This window comes from Mustela lutreola, chromosome 4, assembly GCF_030435805.1.
Source record: "Mustela lutreola isolate mMusLut2 chromosome 4, mMusLut2.pri, whole genome shotgun sequence".
Taxonomy (NCBI): domain Eukaryota; kingdom Metazoa; phylum Chordata; class Mammalia; order Carnivora; family Mustelidae; genus Mustela; species Mustela lutreola.
In genome coordinates, this window is record NC_081293.1 from 105,905,672 (window position 1) to 105,925,708 (window position 20,037).

At 45.1% G+C, this 20,037-nt stretch overlaps 1 protein-coding gene across 2 annotated transcripts in view; it reads right to left on the reverse strand.

Moving 5' to 3' along the window:
* Positions 1-20,037, reverse strand: part of VWC2 (von Willebrand factor C domain containing 2) — a 101,423-nt gene that overhangs the window by 65,447 nt on the left and 15,939 nt on the right. For both annotated transcript variants that reach the window (XR_009352754.1, XM_059170640.1), the window contains exon 2: positions 14,970-15,099. Coding sequence is in view for 1 of the 2 variants with exons in the window: in XM_059170640.1 (XP_059026623.1) it covers positions 14,970-15,099 (130 nt within the window). In the remaining variant the exon portion in view is untranslated. The remainder of the gene's footprint in view (positions 1-14,969; positions 15,100-20,037) is intronic.

The window sequence follows — 20,037 nt, forward strand, 5'->3', positions numbered from 1 at the left end:
GGTTAGTTTTAAGGAGCCCAGGTGGACGGAGCCCTAGGAGGACAAAGGAGGGAGGAAATGGTCGTTGCGTCCTGATCGGACAGAAGGAGTTGGTGTGTTTGACCCTCTCACCAAGCCTGCTGGGTGCGCATGGACGGTGCTCGTCTGCAGGTGAAGAAGCGGAAGAAGGACACGGAGCAAGGTGACAGGGACTCGGCCAGAAAGTCACATCCGCTGGGCTCCAGAGCCGGGGCTTTCCACGCTACTCCTACAAGGAATTTAGTCTAACTCGACCGCGCAAAACACCGCACAAGGGTATCCACAGAGGCGTTGTCTTCCAACAGAGCCTACAGCCTGCTCTTCCGCGGGATCTGAGCCCACACCCAGAGTGACCACTGCAGGTCAGATACATTTGTGCCGCTTCCGTCCTAAAGCCCTTGTGGGGTGCCTCACTGCCTTGGGATTGAATCAGACCTCTTATGTGGCATAAAGGTCCTTGGTGAGTTTGTGTGTGCCCACCCTCGCAGGAGCCCACTCCCTCCTACCTCCAGGCTTGTGGGACTCTCCCAGCCCCTTCACTCCTGTGCATGCCCCACCCAGGGCCACCCTCCTGGCTCCTCCTGCTTCCAGAGCCCTTGGGGCTGCTCCCTCCTCCTCTCCCATGTGCTTCTCGGTTTCGGAGGAACAGGGGTCAGGGGTGGGTCCCAGTTCCCTCACAGGACCTGTGTTTCTAGAATCCTTCCCTTTTGCCAATGTATCTCCTATAGCAGGAAGCGAGGCTCAGCCAATATCTGAATGAATGAAACACTTGTAAACCCACCCTGTGGCTTTGCTGTTTCAAGGCAGCCACAGCTGAAGCTGGATATCCACTCTATAGATACAGAAAGGATACGGAGAAATCAGGTTACTTGATTAAATTCCTCGCTGTATTACATACCTCGTTGTATTACAGGGCACTGCAAGAATTTGTTTGCACAGCAATGACTTCCAGACACCAAGGACTCTTGAAGTCCTGCTCAAAGTTATTTATGTTTTTAGTGACTTTTTTTTTATTGTGTTATGTTAGTCACCATAAAATACATCATTAGTTTTGGATGCAATGTTCCATGATTCATTGTTTATTTTTTTTTCCTTTTTAAAGATTTTACTTATCCATTTGAGAGAGAGAAAGTGGGAGAGAGCATGAGAGGGGTGAAGGTCAAAGGGAGAAGCAGACGCCCCGTGGAGCTAGGAGCTCCAGGCGGGACCCGATCCTGGGACTCCTGGATCATGACCTGAGCAGAAGACAGTCACCCAACCAACTGAGCCACCTAGGCACCCTGATTCATTGTTTACGTATAAAAAAAAACCCAGTGCTCCCTGAAATACGAGCCCTCCTCAATACCCACCACCAGGCTCACCCATCCCCCTACCCCCTTCCCCTCCAAACCCCTCAGTTTGTTTCTCAGAGTCCACAGTCTCTCATGGTTCATCTCCCCCTCCGATTTCCCCAACTCCCCTCTCCTCTCCATCTCCCCATGTCCTCCGTACTATTCTATATGCTCTACAAGTAAGTGAAGCCATATGATAATTGGATCTCTCTGCTTGACTTACTTCACTCAGCATAATGTCCTCCAGTACCGTCCATGTTGATACAGAAGTTGGGTATGCACTCACACTGAGATACCACCTCACACCAGTCAGAATGGCAAAGATTAACAAGTCAGGAAATGACAGGTGTTGGTGAAGATGCAGAGAAAGGGAACCCTCCTACACTGTTGGTGGGAATGCAAGCTGGTGCAGCCACTTAGGAAAACAGTAAGGAGGTTCCTCAAAAAATTAAAAATAGAGCTACCCTATGACCCAGAAATTGCACTACTGGGTATTTACCCCAAAGATACAGATGCAGTGAAAAGAAGGGCCATCTGTACCCCAATGTTCATAACAGCAATGGCCACAATAACCAAATTATGGAGAGAGCCAAGATGCCCTTCAACAGATGCATGGATAAAGATGAGGTCCATATACACAATGGGATATTACTCAAAGTTATTTTGTTAAGAAGGCAGCAGAGTAGAATACGTTATGGCAGCAGAGGGGGTGGCGAATGCCATGAAATATTTTAGAGTCTAGGTCCTTAATACAAATAAGCAACATATTCTATAAATTAAAATAACAAAAAATTTAGCAAGGTTATCATGAAACCAGAAGCTTTATAAATGCATGAACCATTCTGCAAAACCACATGAAGTTATGTATCTGAATCATAAAAATGTTCTCACCCTTTGACCTAATCATCTCACTGCTGGGATTGCATCCAAAGGACAAGATTCGAAAACAAATACAGGCCATACACATGGTAATGTTTACTGCCATCTTACTCAGGATTTCCCCCCTATGTCCCTCACTGCTGTCATCATAAATTCCAGCAAAGTAGCAGACACAAGTTATTTACAGGACTACTCTCCCCTCCACCCCCGAGACTATGAGCTCACTAAGGCCGGGCACCATCACTTGACTCATCTTTGTCTCTGCAGTTAAATAAGGAAGATGTGCCTCAATGTTTTCTAAAACACATGTGCCCACACAAATGTATGAGCACACATGTGTGCACTCACACACTACTCTCCAATAATCTTAAGAAAGAAAAAAAAAAAGACCCCAATGGTCAACAAAAGACCATGTTTCATTATGGTGTCTCCCCAGTTCCTGCATCAGAATACAAAGTGATTAGGGCTCTTGCTTTGGAGAAGAATCAACAGGGCCACAAACTTGCCTTAAGAAATAGGCTAGAGAAGGTTTCCCAGGTGAGGACAGTTGAATATGGGTCTTCACAAAGAGGGGAGAAGAAAGAGGGGTTCCAGGTCTGGCCCTCAGCAAGATCGAATGTACCGGGTAAAATGGAAATGGTCAAGCCTGGTGGACACTAGTTTGTGACCAGAGTCCCTGCCTGCCTGAAATTCGTGGCCAAATGCAGTCTGACTTTAGGAAACATTAAAAACAAAACAAAACAAAAAAGCCACAGTCATACAGCTTCTGTCTAGAGGTTTAACTCAGGAAAGCGGTTCTCCATCATTATCCGCTTGCCACCGCTTTGGGGCAGTATGGGTCTCGATTTATTCATCTCAACAAAAAGGATTCTGTCCCAAATGTTTGCACACAAAAGTGTCCTTTAGAACTACTGACAAATTTCCAAAGAAGAGTGGCTAATGCAGAGATTTCAGGAGGAGATGAAAACAAATGAAGCTTCTGGATTTAGGATTTCACACTCTACCCATTCTTCCTCTTTGGCTAAGTTATCAGAAAGGAGAAGACCTGGGAGCCGTCCGAGCTTCTCAGATGACCCTGAGGATCTAAGCCTGGATTGAGCAACCTCTAACCCAGAGTGAGGGACTCTCAGGAGAGGGAGGAGGAACACCAGGGGAAATTTGAGACCTTCTCTAAAGAACAAATGATTAAGGGAGCCCGGGTGACTCAGTTGGTTAAGCGTTCGACTCTTGGTTTTGGTTCAGGTCATGGTCTCAGGGTCATGGAAGCAAATCCTGTGTCAGCAACTTGTGCACCGGGAGGAGTCTGCTTGAGATTCCTTCTCTCTCTCTGCCCCTCCCCCAACTCACACTCTTTTTCTCTCTCTCTAAAATAAGTAAATACAATCTTTAAAAAGAAAGAACAAGTGACTGATGCTCACCGGGCTTTATGAGCATTAATGGGATGCCGTCTGCATCACTGTTCCCACAACACCAAAATGTAAGTATAACAGAAGACACATGAGAAAGAAGACTTAAAAAAATAATCTCTACATCCAACATGGAGTTTGAACCCACAACACTGAGATCAAGAGTCACATGCTCTTCCAACTGAGCCAGCCAGGCGTCCCTAAAACTTTTACAATTGTAAAAAACATCATTTATGTTATTGTTCCTAGGCAAACACTTCACTAGGAAGACATGTCTGCTGAAAAGCAAAACTGCTTTGTCTTCTAGGAAGCTTACAGTCAAATCTGCTGCTCGCCTGTCCTAGCCGATGTGTAGGGTGATGGAGAGCATAAATCCTGAGCAACGTTTTTGACTGGCCAGGCAAGTCATTTTCTTTCTGCCCTGATATTTCCATTTTTAAAATATTATTACATGGTACTTATTTCTCTAAACTCTAAAATCTCTAGAGGAACACCAAGTACAAAATAAGGCATTTGGAAGTGCATCCCAAGCTCTGAATGACCTCCTGTATGTCAAAAGCCTCGCAACTTCTCTTCTTACACTTGACCAAGACGACAGAGTGAGAAGACACAAGCCTGAAATCATTGGTTCTGCAGGGGCAGTCCCTGCACCAGCAGCAACAGAAACAGAAGCATGCAACTCTTGATCAATGGGTGGGGTTCAAGTCCCATGTTGGGCATAAAGCTTACTTTTAAAAAAAATGCAAATTCTCAGGCCCTAGGCCAAACCTTCCAGATTAGGAACTTCAGCAGTGATGCCCAGAAGGTTTGTTTTTCCTAAGTCCTGGAAGCTATTCTGATGCTTACCAGGGTTTATCTGGGTGAAAGGTGCATCCTGGAGTCTGGGCTCCCACCTGAGACCTGCAGGCACCTAGTGACCCTCATTCTCCCTGCATTTGCAGCCCTAGGATGTAGGAAGTTGAATCATAGAAAGGAAGAGTCTAGAATGACTACAAGGGCGCCATTGAAGGAGGCAGAGGTATCCACAGAGCAACTGAAGAATAACTAGACAGGTGTTGTGTGGGGAGCTGACTTCTGTTCCAGGTACAGGGTATCTACAGCACGGAAGTCTATGAGGAGCCATCCACCTGGTTGAGTGTGTATGTCTGTCTTTCTTGACAGCCTCCCAGCTCCTGAAGGTCAATAACGGTACATGCTTAGAAAGGTCTCAGCTTCAAGAGACCTAATGAGAACATTTCATAGTTATCAAAGGCACCAGACCAGGATCTGAAAAGACAGTCTCTGAGGAAAGACGGAAGGAAATGTATTCATACCAGCCTTAGGAGTGAGTAAGGCAAATTACAAAAATTACATTGTCTTTTTTTTTTTTTTTTAAGATTTCATCTATTTATTTGAGAGAAAGAGAGAGAGAGAAAGACAATGAAGGCACAACAGGGGGAGCAGCACAGGCAGAGGGAGAAGCAGACTCCCCACTGAGCAGAGAGCCTGATGTGGGGCTCCATCCCAGGACCCCAAGATCATGACCTGAGCCGAAGGCACATGCTTAAATGACTGAGCCACCCATGTACCCCAACTTTGTCCATCTTTTTAAGAGGTTGTCAATACTTCTAGCAGCATTGAGGTATATTTTAAATACCATAAAACTCACCTATTATAAGTACACAATTTAGTAATTTTAGTAAATTTATTTAATTTTGTAGGTATCATAACAACCGACTTAAAAATATTCCATCACTTGAATAAATCCCCTCATGGCCATTTGCAAAGAATCCCTCTCTGACCCCAGGGCTAGGCCATCAGTGAGGGGTTTCTCCCTATGTATATCTGCCTACTCTAGAGCTTTCAAAAAATGGAATCATACAGCAGGCCATCTTTTGTGATATGGAATGATTTGTCTGAGGTTTGATCCTTTCTAGCACATATCATTGTTCATTTTTTATTGGTAAATTATATAATATCATGTGGTTTTACCACATGTTTATCCATTTACCAGTTAATGTACATTTGGACTATTTCCATTTTCTTTTCTTTTCTTTTTTTTTTTTTTTGTTATTAAGGATAATACTGCTGTGAACATTTACATACACATCTTTATGTGGACATATGTTCTCAAACTTGTGGACATATAGTAAGTTTTTGTTAAGTATCATAAATTTTTTGTTTACAGTGCTTATTTAATGGTGTTGTACTCAAAGAACATACTTTATGTGATCAACCTTTATATTAATATTTTAAGACTTATTTTATGTCCTGACAAATGGTCTGCCCTAGAGATGTCCATCTCCACTTGTAAAGAATTCTCCAGTGGTTGGGTATTATTTTCTGTACATATGTCAGGTCAAGTTATTTGACTGTCATTCAAGTCTTCTATATCCTTGCTTATTTTCTATCTAGTTTTTCTATGATTGCTGCATTGTTTTTTTGCAATTTCTAACTACAATTATTTAAAGTTTCTATTTCTTCTTTGAATTGTATCCATTTTTACCTTATGTGTTTTGGGGCTGTGTTAAGTGCATATGCATTTTTATTTATTTTCTGTAAGCTTCCTGGATTTTAATCTTCTGTTCATCCCTGACTACCTTTATTATGTTAGATAAATATTTTTAGTGTGTCATGTTTAATTCTCATGTTGATTTTAATTACTCTTCTAAGAATTAAAATATGCATCTCAATTTATCACAATCTACTATAGAGTAATTCTAATTTAATTTCACAAAAACAGGAAATCCAATTTTCTTTCTCTCATGTCTTTGCACCAAGAATAGGTCCTGTTACAAAACCGTAATATTATGGAAGTTGTGGGGAGTGGCAGTACCCAACACTCACTGAGAAGATATGTCTCTCTGATCAGTGGAAGGAGGAAAAGGACACTGAGGTCCAAAGAGAGGTGGGAGTCCCCATTATGGTTTTCTTTCTTTTTTATCTCTCAGCTTTGTCTTTATGTGTTGGAGTTGTTCAATCATTTATCAGATTTATGTGTTGCATTTTTCCCCTCTATATTTGGGTTGCTTTGCCCTGGCTTAATAAGTGTTGTTGATGAATAGAGGTTCTAATTTTTTTTAAAAAAAACTTTTATTTATTTATTTGACACAGAGAGAGAGATCATAAGTAGGCAGAGAGGCAGGCAGAGAGAGGAGGAAGCAGGCTCCCTACTGAGCAGAGAGCCTTAGGCAGGGCTTGATTTCAGGACCCTGAGATTATGACCTGAGCCAAAGGCAGAGACTTTACCCACTGAGCCACTCAGGTACCCCAAGGGTTCCTAATTTTAACAAAGTCCAATTTTATTAATTCCTTTCAATATGATTAATGTTTTCAGTGTCCTTTTAAATTAATCTTTGCCTACTCAAAATCATAACAGTGGTCTCCTATGTTTTCTACTAAAATCATTATTAGTTTAACTTTCATATTTAAATACTATCTGAAATTGATTTTTTCATACAGTGTGAAGTAGAAGACCTGGTACTTATGTCTTGTATAAACCTAGCACCATTAATTGAAAAGATCCTCCTACCCCAGTGTACTGTGGTGCCAGCTTAATCACACATCTAGTGATCTTTATGTCTGTGTCTTTTCTGATTCTTTTCTTCTCCCAATTGTTAGTATTTTTATCTTTGAGACAATACCACAATACGTGAGTTACTTCTGTAGTGCACATTTTTCAGCTTTGTTGCTCTCCTTCAGCATTTCATTGGCTAGTCTTTTAACTTTTATATTTCCATGTGGATTTTAGAATCAGTTTGGTAATAGCCACACATGTACACACATACACAGCATCATTTCTGTTGTCTTGTTTTTGCTTTTTTTTTTTTAAACTGGAATTGTGCTGAAACAAGAGCTTCCTTTGAGGCAGATAGACATTTTTCACATTATTGAGTCTTCCACTTAATGAACATATTATATCATTCCATTTACTTAGGACTTCTTTAATTTCTCTCAATAAATTTAAGATTTTTAACTGTGGTAATCTTGCAAAATTTTGTTAGATTTACTTCTAAGTATTTAATATGTATGATGTTATTTGAAAGATTAATTTTATATTTTTATCTTTTGTTTCTCCTATTTATTTTCTTTTTCTTTTTTTTTTTTAAATTTTTTATTTTTTATAAACATATATTTTTATCCCCAGGGGTACAGGTCTGTGAATCACCAGGTTTACACACTTCACAGCACTCACCAAATCACATACCCTCCCCAATGTCCATAATCCCACCCCCTTCTCCCAAACCCCCTCCCCCCGGCAACCCTCAGTTTGTTTTGTGAGATTAAGAGTCACTTATGGTTTGTCTCCCTCCCAATCCCATCTTGTTTCATTTATTCTTCTTCTACCCACTTAAGCCTCCATGTTGCATCACCACTTCCTCATATCAGGGAGATCATATGATAGTTGTCTTTCTCTGCTTGACTTATTTCGCTAAGCATGATACACTCTAGTTCCATCCATGTTGTTGCAAATGGCAAGATTTCATTTCTTTTGATGGCTGCATAGTATTCCATTGTGTATATATACCACATCTTCTTGATCCATTCATCTGTTGATGGACATCTAGGTTCTTTCCATAGTTTGGCTATTGTGGACATTGCTGCTATAAACATTCGGGTGCACGTGCCCCTTTGGATCACTACATTTGTATCTTTAGGGTAAATACCCAATAGTGCAATTGCTGGGTCATAGGGCAGTTCTATTTTCAACATTTTGAGGAACCTCCATGCTGTTTTCCAGAGTGGCTGCACCAGCTTGCATTCCCACCAACAGTGTAGGAGGGTTCCCCTTTCTCCGCATCCTCGCCAGCATCTGTCATTTCCTGACTTGTTGATTTTAGCCATTCTGACTGGTGTGAGGTGATATCTCATTGTGGTTTTGATTTGTATTTCCCTGATGCCGAGTGATATGGAGCACTTTTTCATGTGTCTGTTGGCCATCTGGATGTCTTCTTTGCAGAAATGTCTGTTCATGTCCTCTGCCCATTTCTTGATTGGATTATTTGTTCTTTGGGTGTTGAGTTTGCTAAGTTCTTTATAGATTCTGGACACTAGTCCTTTATCTGATATGTCGTTTGCAAATGTCTTCTCCCATTCTGTTAGTTGTCTTTTGATTTTGTTAACTGTTTCCTTTGCTGTGCAAAAGCTTTTGATCTTGATGAAATCCCAGTAGTTCATTTTTTCCCTTGCTTCCCTTGCCTTTTGCGTTGTTCCTAGGAAGATGTTGCTGCGGCAGAGGTCGAAGAGGTTGCTGCCCGTGTTCTCCTCAAGGATTTTGATGGATTCCTTTCGTACATTGAGGTCCTTCATCCATTTTGAGTCTATTTTCGCGTGTGGTGTAAGGAAATGGTCCAATATCACCACTGCTATTCAACATCGTACTAGAGGTCCTAGCCTCAGCAATCAGACAACAAAAGGAAATTAAAGGCATCCAAATCGGCAAAGAAGAAGTCAAATTATCACTCTTCGCAGATGATATGATACTATATGTGGAAAACCCAAAAGACTCCACTCCAAAACTGCTAGAACTTATACAGCAATTCAGTAAAGTGTCAGGATATAAAATCAATGCACAGAAACCAGTTGCATTTCTCTACACCAACAGCAAGACAGAAGAAAGAGATATTAAGGAGTCAATCCCATTTACAATTGCATCCAAAACCATAAGATACCTAGGAATAAGCCTAACCAAAGAGACACAGAATCTATACTCAGAAAACTATAAAGTACTCATGAAAGAAATTGAGGAAGACACAAAGAAATGGAAAAATGTTCCATGCTCCTGGATTGGAAGAATAAATATTGTGAAAATGTCTATGCTACCTAAAGCAATCTACACATTTAATGCAATTCCTATCAAAGTACCATCCATCTTTTTCAAAGAAATGGAACAAATAATGCTAAAATTTATATGGAACCAGAAAAGACCTCGAATAGCCAAAGGGATATTGAAAAAGAAAGCCAACGTTGGTGGCATCACAATCCCGGACTTCAAGCTCTATTACAAAGCTGTCATCATCAAGACAGCATGGTACTGGCACAAAAACAGACACATAGATCAATGGAACAGAATAGAGAGCCCAGAAATAGACCCTCAACTCTATGGTCAACTCATCTTTGACAAAGCAGGAAAGAATGTCCAATGGAAAAAAGACAGCCTTTTCAATAAATGATGCTGGGAAAATTGGACAGCCACATGCAGAAAAATGAAATTGGTCCTATTTATTTTCTAATTTAAATTCAATTAATTAACATAGCATATATTATTGGTTTCAGAGGTTGAGTTCAGTGATTCATCAGTCTTATATAACACCCAGTCCTCATTATATCACATGCCTTCCTTAATGTCCATCACCCAGTTACCCTATCCCACAACCTTCCTTCCCCTCCAGCAATCCTCAGTTTGTATCCTATGATTAAGAGTCTATTGGGACATCTGAGTGGCTGGTTGACTGCCTGCCTTCAGCTGAGGTCATGATCCCAGGGTCCTGGGTCAGGTCCCACATCAGGCTCCTTGCTCATCAGGGAGCCTAATTCTCCCTCTGCCTGCTGCTTGTGCTCTTTCTCTCTCTGTCTGTCTCTCTGACAAATAAACAAATAAATAAATAACAATTTTTATTAAGAAAAAAAAAGAGTCTCTTGTGGTTTGTCTTCCTCTCTGATTTCATCTTGTTTTATTTTTCCCTCCCTTCCCCTATGATCCTCTGTTTTGTTTCTTAAATTCCACGTAAGAGTGAAATCATGTGATAATTGTCTTTCTCTGATTGACTTATTTCATTTAGCATAATACCCACTAGTTTCACGTCATTGCAAATGGCAAGATTTCATTCTTTTTGATGGATGAATAATATTCCACTGTGTGTGTGTATAATAATGCATATATTTTATATATTTATATATTATATGAAAGATTATTTTTCAATTCATTTCTATTGGTTGCTGGTATATAGAAACATGACTGATTTTTACATATTGACCTGTACAACAATTCTGTATCAAGGATTAATTCTGATACTTATAGTTTCCTTGATATTTTTAATAGACAAAATTCACGTCATTTCTAAATAGCAACCAAGCATTTCCAAAAGATTGGTTTTATGTCTGTGGTAAAGATTTTGGAAAGATTCGATGGTGAGGCCAATGAGAGTAGGTTGTTCCTCGTGAAAAGGATTCCTGATATGAATCTCTCTCTCTCTCTCTCTCTCTCACATGCAAACACACACCATTCAGTTCTTCCCAACTCACTACATGCAGTTTAATTATTTTATCCTACTCTTTGAGATACATGGGGGAAAAAAAGAAACTCTAATTCTTAGTCAATGTTTCTCATATTTTTCATGAAAGTGCTTCTAGTAATTTGAAGTCTCAGTATTTTTCTTACAAATTTTATGAAAATTTTCATTTTCTTCTCCAAAAAGCCATATTTATTTTCTTGGAGAAATACAGTTCAAATAGCTAATCGACCCTGGGACAATGTGGGGGTTTAGGGAACTGACCTCTGTGCAGGCAAAAGTCTGTGTATAACTTTTGACTCCCCCAAAACTTAACTTAATTCACAGCCTACAGTTAACCAGAAACCTTAACAATAACACAAAGAATTGATTAACACATATTTTGTATGCTGTATGTGTTATATTCTGTATTCTTACAAGAAAGTAAGCTAGAGCAGAGAAAATGTTAAGAAACTCATGAGGAAGCAAAACTACATTTATAGAACTATCCTGTACTTATTGGGGAAAAAAACCCCTGCATATAAGTGGACCCAAACCCATGTTGTTCAAGGGTCAACAGTATCATTAGTGAGCATGATACTGTCGTGAGATGCACAGTCTCTTAACTCAGGACTTTAGTGCTCTCGAACTACCTCCTACCACCTTGGGCTATTCCCCTTCAGAGAATCAGAGCAAGGCTCAGAGTTAAGGTCGTGCCTGTTCCTATGCATGAAGGAAGAGCGTGTGCATGTGCAGAGCAGAGCAGCTTCACCTCTGCCATCATAGGTGCTCTGAGACCAAGGGGCTTCCGTGGCATGAGTGCTGTGAAACTCACCTCTGAGATGCCCCTGTCGCCAGAGCAAACCTGAAATCTTGAAAGTCCATACAAATAACATTTGCTGTTTGTATCACTGGGGAAAAACAAAACAAAACAAAACAAAACACCCCCCAAAACAAAAAAACAACAACAAAAAAACCCCAGTGCCACACAAGCCATCTTATGGAAAGAAAATCCTTGGCAGACTCATCTATACCAGTCATCAAAGTGGAAATACTAAGTCGTACTTGGTTTGTGATCTTTTATTTGTATCCCTTGCATTCTTGCTCCTCTGACATGAGTGACTTCGGCAGCTTGCTACAGAGCCGAAATTTTCCCTCTGTCAGAAGGAGGAGGCATTCAGTGCTACAGGGGAAGACATTAGAGTATGCAGAGTAAAGGCCTGTCTCACAAGATTGGGACTCAGAATCTTCATACTGCATCCAAGCAACTTCTATCCTGGCATCTAATTTTGGGTAAGGCACTGGTTTTGATGTCTACAGTCTGTGAGCCCACTAGTAGTATTTTCTTATGACACCATTGTTTTGTGCATGCGGGGAGCAGAGATAGACTACTATAAATTATTTGCTAATCTCAGTTAATTACTATAGAGCATTCACATTCCATAGAAATTCTTCTCATTTTCAAACGAATCTTTTGGTAAGAATTCAAAACACCATTGACCCTGTCAAGGTGAGAATACTACAGGCCGCAGAAAGCCATTCCATCTGGTGAATATGGTATATGATTAGGCTCATTTAAACTTCTTTCTCCTTGGCACTCCTGAAAATAAGAAGTTGTTGATGTTTTGACATAATTGGATCAAAACCTTTTAATACAAATCCTTCTTGAATCTGTAATCCTTCTTGAATCTGGTTTTTTTTAAAAAATATATATTTATGCTCCTTCTAAGAATCTCTAATATGCCATCCCCCAAATCCTGCTCTATTCCAGCCTGTGCTATCTCTCAAAGTAAGAATCCTTAAACTTTTAGCATATGCACACCAATAAAGAGTTAATTCAAGAACAAACAGGTGACTGCCACAAGGGAGGGGCTGGGGTATGGGAGAAAGGGGTATAAACTTTCAGTGATGAAATCAATGTCCTGGGGATGAAAAAAAAAAAAAAAAGAAATTAATCCAGATACTTTCTAATCATAGTTCACCGATTCTCTACCCTAACTGGGATAAATCCTAAGAGCAAACAGAACTGCAAAAAAAAGTCTTGAACTCTATTCAGTAGGCTTCATGCTGGCGTTGGTATAAATAGAAGGTCTCCAGCTTCTATGATGGGAACGAACAAAGAAAGAAATGTGCTGATGGCATTGGGTTATATACAGAGATGGGGGGAAGTGGGGACAAAGACAGAGACCAAAAGAGATAACAGCGAAAATGGCAAAACATTTGCGCTAGGTAAATGCAGTGGAAGGTCTACACTTGTTCATTGTACAAGGATTTCAACTTTTCTGTGGGTTTGGAAGCTATACAGTTTCAAGGACTAGCACTTCCTCAGAGACTGAAACCACATCTTTCCAACTTTTGGAAATATACAAAGACACCCTATCAAATGCCAAAACATTGTTTCTTACCATGCTTCTTAAGAAAAAATACACTGTATCTTGGATATTTAACATAACCAAATATGTGAGCACCTCACATTTGAGCCTTCTACTGAATAGCCTGACTCCATGAGAGGTTTCTTGTGCAGTGCACTCCCCTGCCCACTGGCAGGTACTGCTACCTGGATAGGAACCTCCCTGATTTCCTGAGGGATGCCACAAGCTCACCAGTTCCTCAGCAGGCTCGCAGCACTACACACGCCTCCAAGGGCTGCTGGCCTCTCTACCTTCCCTCCCTTCCCCAGCCCAACTCCATTCTGCCAGTCCTAACTGACACCCACAAAGAAAGGCAAACTGATGTCCTTCCCACCCCATAGCTGGTGGAGAAACCTTATTTGTGAAGTCTGCTCAGAAACTCTCTCCATCTCAGTCTCATGGAATCATGCCTCGTGGTTTCCATTCTTCACGATGGGTGCACACGGAACAGCCCACCCCACAGCAGATGCACTCCCCGACAGCTCTGACATGGTCCACTCTCGTGCAGAAGACTGCACGAGCCAAGCCTCATAGAGTGACCTTCCCCCCTCCCCAGCTGCGGTGAGCTTGCTCTTCGGGGACCTTCCTTCTTCCACTTCCACTGGAAACTTACGTTGGAAAGTTAGTGACATTCCCTCTTCTGTTTATTTACGGTCGTGGTGAAATCTGGTGTCTGCCTGTACCTCGGGCAGGCAGGGCATCCTTGGCACCCCACGGCCCACAAAAGTTTGATTGCGGAAACTCCAAATCCCCCCAGACTCTAACAATAGCCTCTGTGTCACCATCTGCCACCTACAAAGCCCACATCTCAGGGCCTCCTGCATGGTCCAGCAATGCCGCGGTGACCAGTGGACCATCTCCTTCTCCGGAGTTCTCAGGTCAGGGATAAGCTCCCATCTTTCTGAGCCAATTTGTGGCTTTGGCCTTGAATCCTAGCACCATGTACTGTGGCCACGCAGACATTCCCCTCCCCCATCCCTCTTGCAGGGAAGGGACTCAAGCTCTTGAAGAGGTGAATCCAGAGCCAGCTCGCTTCCAACCCAACGGCCTCATCAAGCCTCCCTCGAGAGCCATCACGGCGAAGCCCACTGTCCCTGGGAACGCACTCTTGTCATATACCCTCTTAAAACGTGATGCCCAGGACGGCACTCAGTACTTTAAGGTACAAAGTCATTCTCATTATTCAGGATGAGGAAACGCTCTCCCTTTATAAATTATGATCAAGGACATACTGCCATTTCTTTTCCATAAACCAGATGAGGCTTTTGATCTAACACCGGCTCTCACTGGAGAGGGGGTGCTCTTCCTGCCTAATTTACTTATGAAAAATATTCAATTACGTCCCAAGTTTAATTCACTTAGTAATGAAAAGTAAATGAGCCCAACCAGCATGTTTGATTTGTCTTGAAAAGAGAGAAACTGCTTTGCAAGAACAAACAGAGTTAAATTAAAATAAGTGACTCTCCTCGCTCTGGAAATGGAAATTTCTCCCCAAAGCGCTTCTTGACTCAGTCTGTGGAACACGGGGACTGATACCACACCTCCATGCAGAAGGGCTCCCGAGTGCGCCCCAGGGCCCTGCAGCCACGTGGTGTGCACATGAGGGTGTGAAGACAGGTGTTCGAACCCACAGGCACACATCTTTCATCCTCCACGAAACAGACCGCGAACTTGGGGTGAACCCCCTGGGGGCGTGGGGGAGGCCGCCCCGTGCTCGACGTTTGCCTCACGTACCGTTTTTGCAGATGGGGCAGCACTGGTCAGGCTCGTACACGGGGTCCACACACTCCGTCTGAGGACACGCGGACACGGTGCACAGCACCTCCCCGTTGGCTTCGCAGCGGCACCGTTCACACGGAGACACCTGCAACACAAGCCCACGGTCAGGCTCAGACCTCCCGCCATCCTCCCCGGACAAACTCAGGTTTTCCTCCCCGCCGCCCCTCCAATCCCAGGATCTTCTGTGAAGACACCCTAGTGTCTTAGGAGTGTCAAACACGATGCAGCCCCATGGTTTGCAAAGTGCGGAGCCAGGGTGCTGGAGCAAAGCGGGTTTCCCTCCGAAAGCCCCTTTTGCACAGCTCTGCCAGGGCCACCCAGCTAGTTGGGGACACCGCCACACGGGAGCAGAGCAGATAGCAGAGGGGGATGGGACCGGGTGAAGGAAGGAGGTACCTAGCCAAGAGATGGCTGAAGGCGACCTCAGGGAGCACTCACAGCAGCAGTCAACCGAACCCTCGCCCAGTGTGCTGCTGCAGAAGCAGACTCGGGGGCAGGCAGCTTGCCAAGGGGCCTGATTCCAGAGCCAGGCAGGTCTTCCTTTTCTCCCCCACTGCCTCCAGGGGGCCCTCCCTCCACCACTGAGTGAGCGGGGGCCTTCTCTGTGCTGCAGCCCGGCAGCTGGCCCAGATTCTACCTCTCGGATCATTCCCATCAAGCATGACGGCATTCCTAGAAGGGTTGCATTGACACCAACTCGATCGGTCACAGCCACACGCAGGCTGTGATGTAGATGATTTTTTTCCCCCTGGAAATCACCACTAGAGTGACTGTTCATGAGGCTGACCCAGGACAAAGCAGAAACGGCACATGGGGACCCAGCAATCAGAAGCAGGAGCCACCATGTGGAAATAGACGCTTTGAAAGATAGTGGGGGTGGGTGTCAGGCAGAGCGTCCTGGACTAGGGGGTCCTGGGTGCTCTGCTCTGCACAGCACACCCTGACTAACCAGCACTTGAAAGGGAGAGAACACAAATAACACTCACGGACACCTCCTTCGTCTAGCCAAATTTAAGTCCCAAATCTCTACCAAATACCCTGGTTATTTCATGAAATAGAAGCTCATTTTTTATGAAAACCTGGTCTTTTGTCCAGCTCTAGCCCTCAGTCAGTCTGCCTGGGAGCAAGGGCTGAGGCTTATCTGTGTGAGTGTGAGTGCGTGTGTGCATGTGTATGTGTGTGAGTTTGTGAGTGTAGGTGTGTGAGTGGCTACATGGGTATATGTGTGAGTTGTTGGAGTGTGTGTGGGTGTGAGTGTGTCAGTATGTGAACATCAGTTTGTAACTGTGTGTGTGTGTGTATTTGTGACTGTGTGTGTCAGTGTGTGAGTTTGTGACTAGGTGTATGTGTGAGTGTGTGAGAATGAATCACTGTGTGCTTGTATGTGTGTGTACGTGTGACTGTGAGTGCATGTGTGTGACTGTATGTGAGCCTGTGTATGTGTGTGAGTGTGTAACTATGTTAAGAGTGTGTGCGTGTATTGTGAGTGTGGGGTTTCTCAGAGTGTGTGTGTATGGGTGTGTGGACTGTGTGTGTGTGCACACGAGCCTGTAGAGTGAGTGAGTATGCATCTGTGAGACTTCAGAGCAGCCCAGGGTAATGCTCTGAGCTGGTGTGCAGGACAGCCTTAGAAGCTGCTGCCAGTCTTGCAACAACACAAGGCACGATTTCCAGGAACACGGTGGCCAACGTGAGGCGCTCATGATGCTGTCACAAACTTTGTTCTTTGCTGCTCTCTTTTCTTTCTGCCCACACTAACTCCTTTGTCAGCCTGTAGCATCCTTCTGTCAAGGCTGTGTTGCCTTAGTGAGCAGGAAAGAAAAGGATCTGGAGTTTTAACAGGAGAGACCTTGAGTCGCAAGAGACACAGTTCATTGCGTGTCCGAGCCTTCAGTGTGAAGTGTTGGACCGAAGCCACACAGCACAGACAGGGCAGGCTGCACGGTGCGGAGCCAGGCCCCCGGCCCCAGAAGAGGTGAGGACAGTTCCATCTGGAGGGCAGGGTAGTCCGAAAGGAACAAAAAGGTCAACAATCACTGGGGTCTGTCCTCCAGAAAGGGGCACAGCCTGACACCACCCTCACGCTGCCTGCACTGTGGGGATGCAGGAAAATGCTCCGTTCTGCTTTGGGAATTTGACGGAAGGGGAGACCAGGTTTCCGGGCTGTCCCGGAGGGGAGCTCCAGGAAAAACCACAAAGGAGCAGACGTGGGTCCCAAAGACGGCAGACACTAGGATACAGGACTGGAGGCGGCCTCACCCTGCAGCTCCCCACATGAGGGAGCGCATCCTGGGCCAGACAGCCCAGAACCAAACACTCCCTCCTGCTCCCGGCTCCACGACCTCCCTGTGTCCACGCACAGAGTGAGGCACGGACGGTGCATGCCCATGGCCCTGACTGCTCCCTTTGGAAAGATTCTGCAACTTGACCAAAAGTTCTGCTGGGAACTTTGCTATCATAGAACACTGAGAAACCCTGATTCAGCTCTTTGGAGATAGGTTCATGTCTCAAAAACAGAAGTTTGAGGGAGACCTGGGTGGCTCAGAGAGTTAAACGTCAGGCTCTTGGTTTCAGCTCAGGTCATGATCTCAGGGTCCTGGGATGGAGTCTCAGGTAGGGCTCCGTGCTCAGCACGGAGTCTATTTGGGATTCGCTCTCTCCCTCTACCCCTGCTTGCCCGTTCTCTCACTCTCCAATTAATCAATCAAACAATCTAAAAATGTATATATAAGTTGAGGCTCAGAAGTGGGACCACCACAAGCAAGAGTGTCACACTCAGGCCTCACCTCCTGTCACCTGCTCTGCCTATCCTCACCACACCCCACACCAGGCTCCTGTCCCTCGTCAAAGAGCTCTAGCTCTGCTGAGTCCCACACAGAGCAAAGTGGCCAAGCCCTGCCCCACCGCTCAGAGAACACCGTGGCCACTGCAGTCCCATCTGGGCAAAGGCCCCCACACCCTGTTCATAGGTTTCCTGCCTGCCCTGAGTCAGAGCTCCCCATCTGACCACGGTTCCCGGAACTGCCTGCCCAGGATGGCAGTCTCCCATTGGCAGCAAGGTCCCAGGGCACGGGGGAAGAGTGCAATCCAACCCCAGAGAACTCCAGCTGAGTTCTGTGCATGTCTAGTTTGTGCATGTCTAGTTCTGATCACCAAGGGTCAGGCTTCACCCGGCTCTCCGCTCAGAAAGCACAGTTATAACAGGCTCCTCCCCTCACTAAGTCCATCACCTTATTTCCCATCAGTGCCTCATACGGAGCAGGAAAGTTCACTAAAGTGCAAACCACTCCACTGCCACCACTCCAAATGCCTAGGTGAACTCAGTGGCTGGACCAGGAAGTCACAGCCACGTGAGCTCAGCGTCACCATGTCACAAAGGAGAGGTGTGACAGCATCTCAAAGGGAGGTGTGACAGCACTCCGCTGCACTCGGGACGGCTGTTCTCCCTGCTGCCAGTCCCACCCCACCCCTGCACCCCCGACTCCCATGCAAGCGCTGTCCCTGGGTCTGTCGCAGACAGACCTCGTAGAGCTGACTCCTCTACAAGGCAGTTGCCGGGGCCCTCCCGTGACTGAGATGGGGATGCGAGGGCTTCCCAGAAGACAGGAAGCCGCAGCCCAGGATCCAGCATGGGCTGTGGCCTCAACGCAGAGGTTGGGTCAGCAGTCATGGGGTGCATCTGGCATTCCGGGTGCCCATAACCCTCTTTCTGGCTCATTTCATTAAGCCACGTATGGATGGAGTCCCTGCCCCCCCGCCCCCCCACACGCGGCAGCAGGGGCAGGCAGCTGACTCCAGCAGCCGGACTCTGGTGGAGGTTTGGATGGCCCATGAGGAAATTCTGACTGTAGCCACCAGGTCGGAGCTGCCCCAAAGCTGCAGAGTCCTCACGCACCAGCACGAGCACCAGATGGCTTCCCGCCGTCCCCATCTTCTCCATCCTGCCATGGAAGCTAAACTTGACCATGCCCGTGCATCACTGCGCCTGTGACCAGCAAGGTGAACTTGCCAGCTGCATTCCGGCAGTCAGACGAGGCCATCCTTTCTCTGCTTCCCACGCTGTTCAGTCCCCCAAAGACATTTCAGCAGGGGTCACCTCGTTCTGAAACAGCAGCCCCTCTCCTTAGCAGGTCACAGCCTACATCCTGGATGGCACGCCTTCTGACGGGAACACCCTTCTCTGCAATCCTCTGGGTACAAACCCCGGTTCTGCATAGACAGAATTTAAACACACAGCCTAGAAGAACAGCTCAGCATGTTAGGAAAAGTCCCCATTCTCAAGGAACCCCCCCACTCCACCGCGTGCCGGGAGGAGACAGGACTTGTGTTGGGGAAAGAGAATAGGAACCGGAAGCGAGACAAGGTCTGTGGATTCGTGCAGTCACCCCTGTCCTGAAACCAGACTGACAAATACCGCTTCCGCCATGTTTCTGGAAGGTAAGAGCACGGGCGGGAGCTGGGCTGGTGAGCAGGACTGCCAGCAGGCCAAGCACCCCAGGCCCAGCCTCAGATCCAGGGTCCAGGCGGAGGCCGCTGGCCTGCCTTACTGTGGTCATCTTCAATGTGCATCTGAGAAGGTTCCCCTCCAACCTGAGGCAGTGCAGTGAAGGACCAACCCTTCGAGCACGTGCTCGGTGAAGCCACCGTAAACACAACGCATCACGGAAGCTCCAGTGCTATTACCTTGAGGGCAGCTCGTAATTAGACCCTCATAATGCTCGATAATTATTCGCATATCTCCATCACATGTGTGTTGGCTATAAGGACCATAAAGTAAAGATTGCGTCTATTTCCTAACAAAGAAGTAGGAACAGGAACCGTCATTTACTGGGACGATTCTCAAATGTGAAATGACGCCTGCTTAAATGGATATTGCTGAAATCCAGTGCCCCATACGTCCAGATTGAAGATCTCTACGGGAGGGGGACAGAGGTTGAGTGGGACACGTCTCAGTGAGGATTACATAAGCGGCTTCCCATTTATCACCTATATTTTACGTTAATGAACTCAGGTGCAGTGAGGC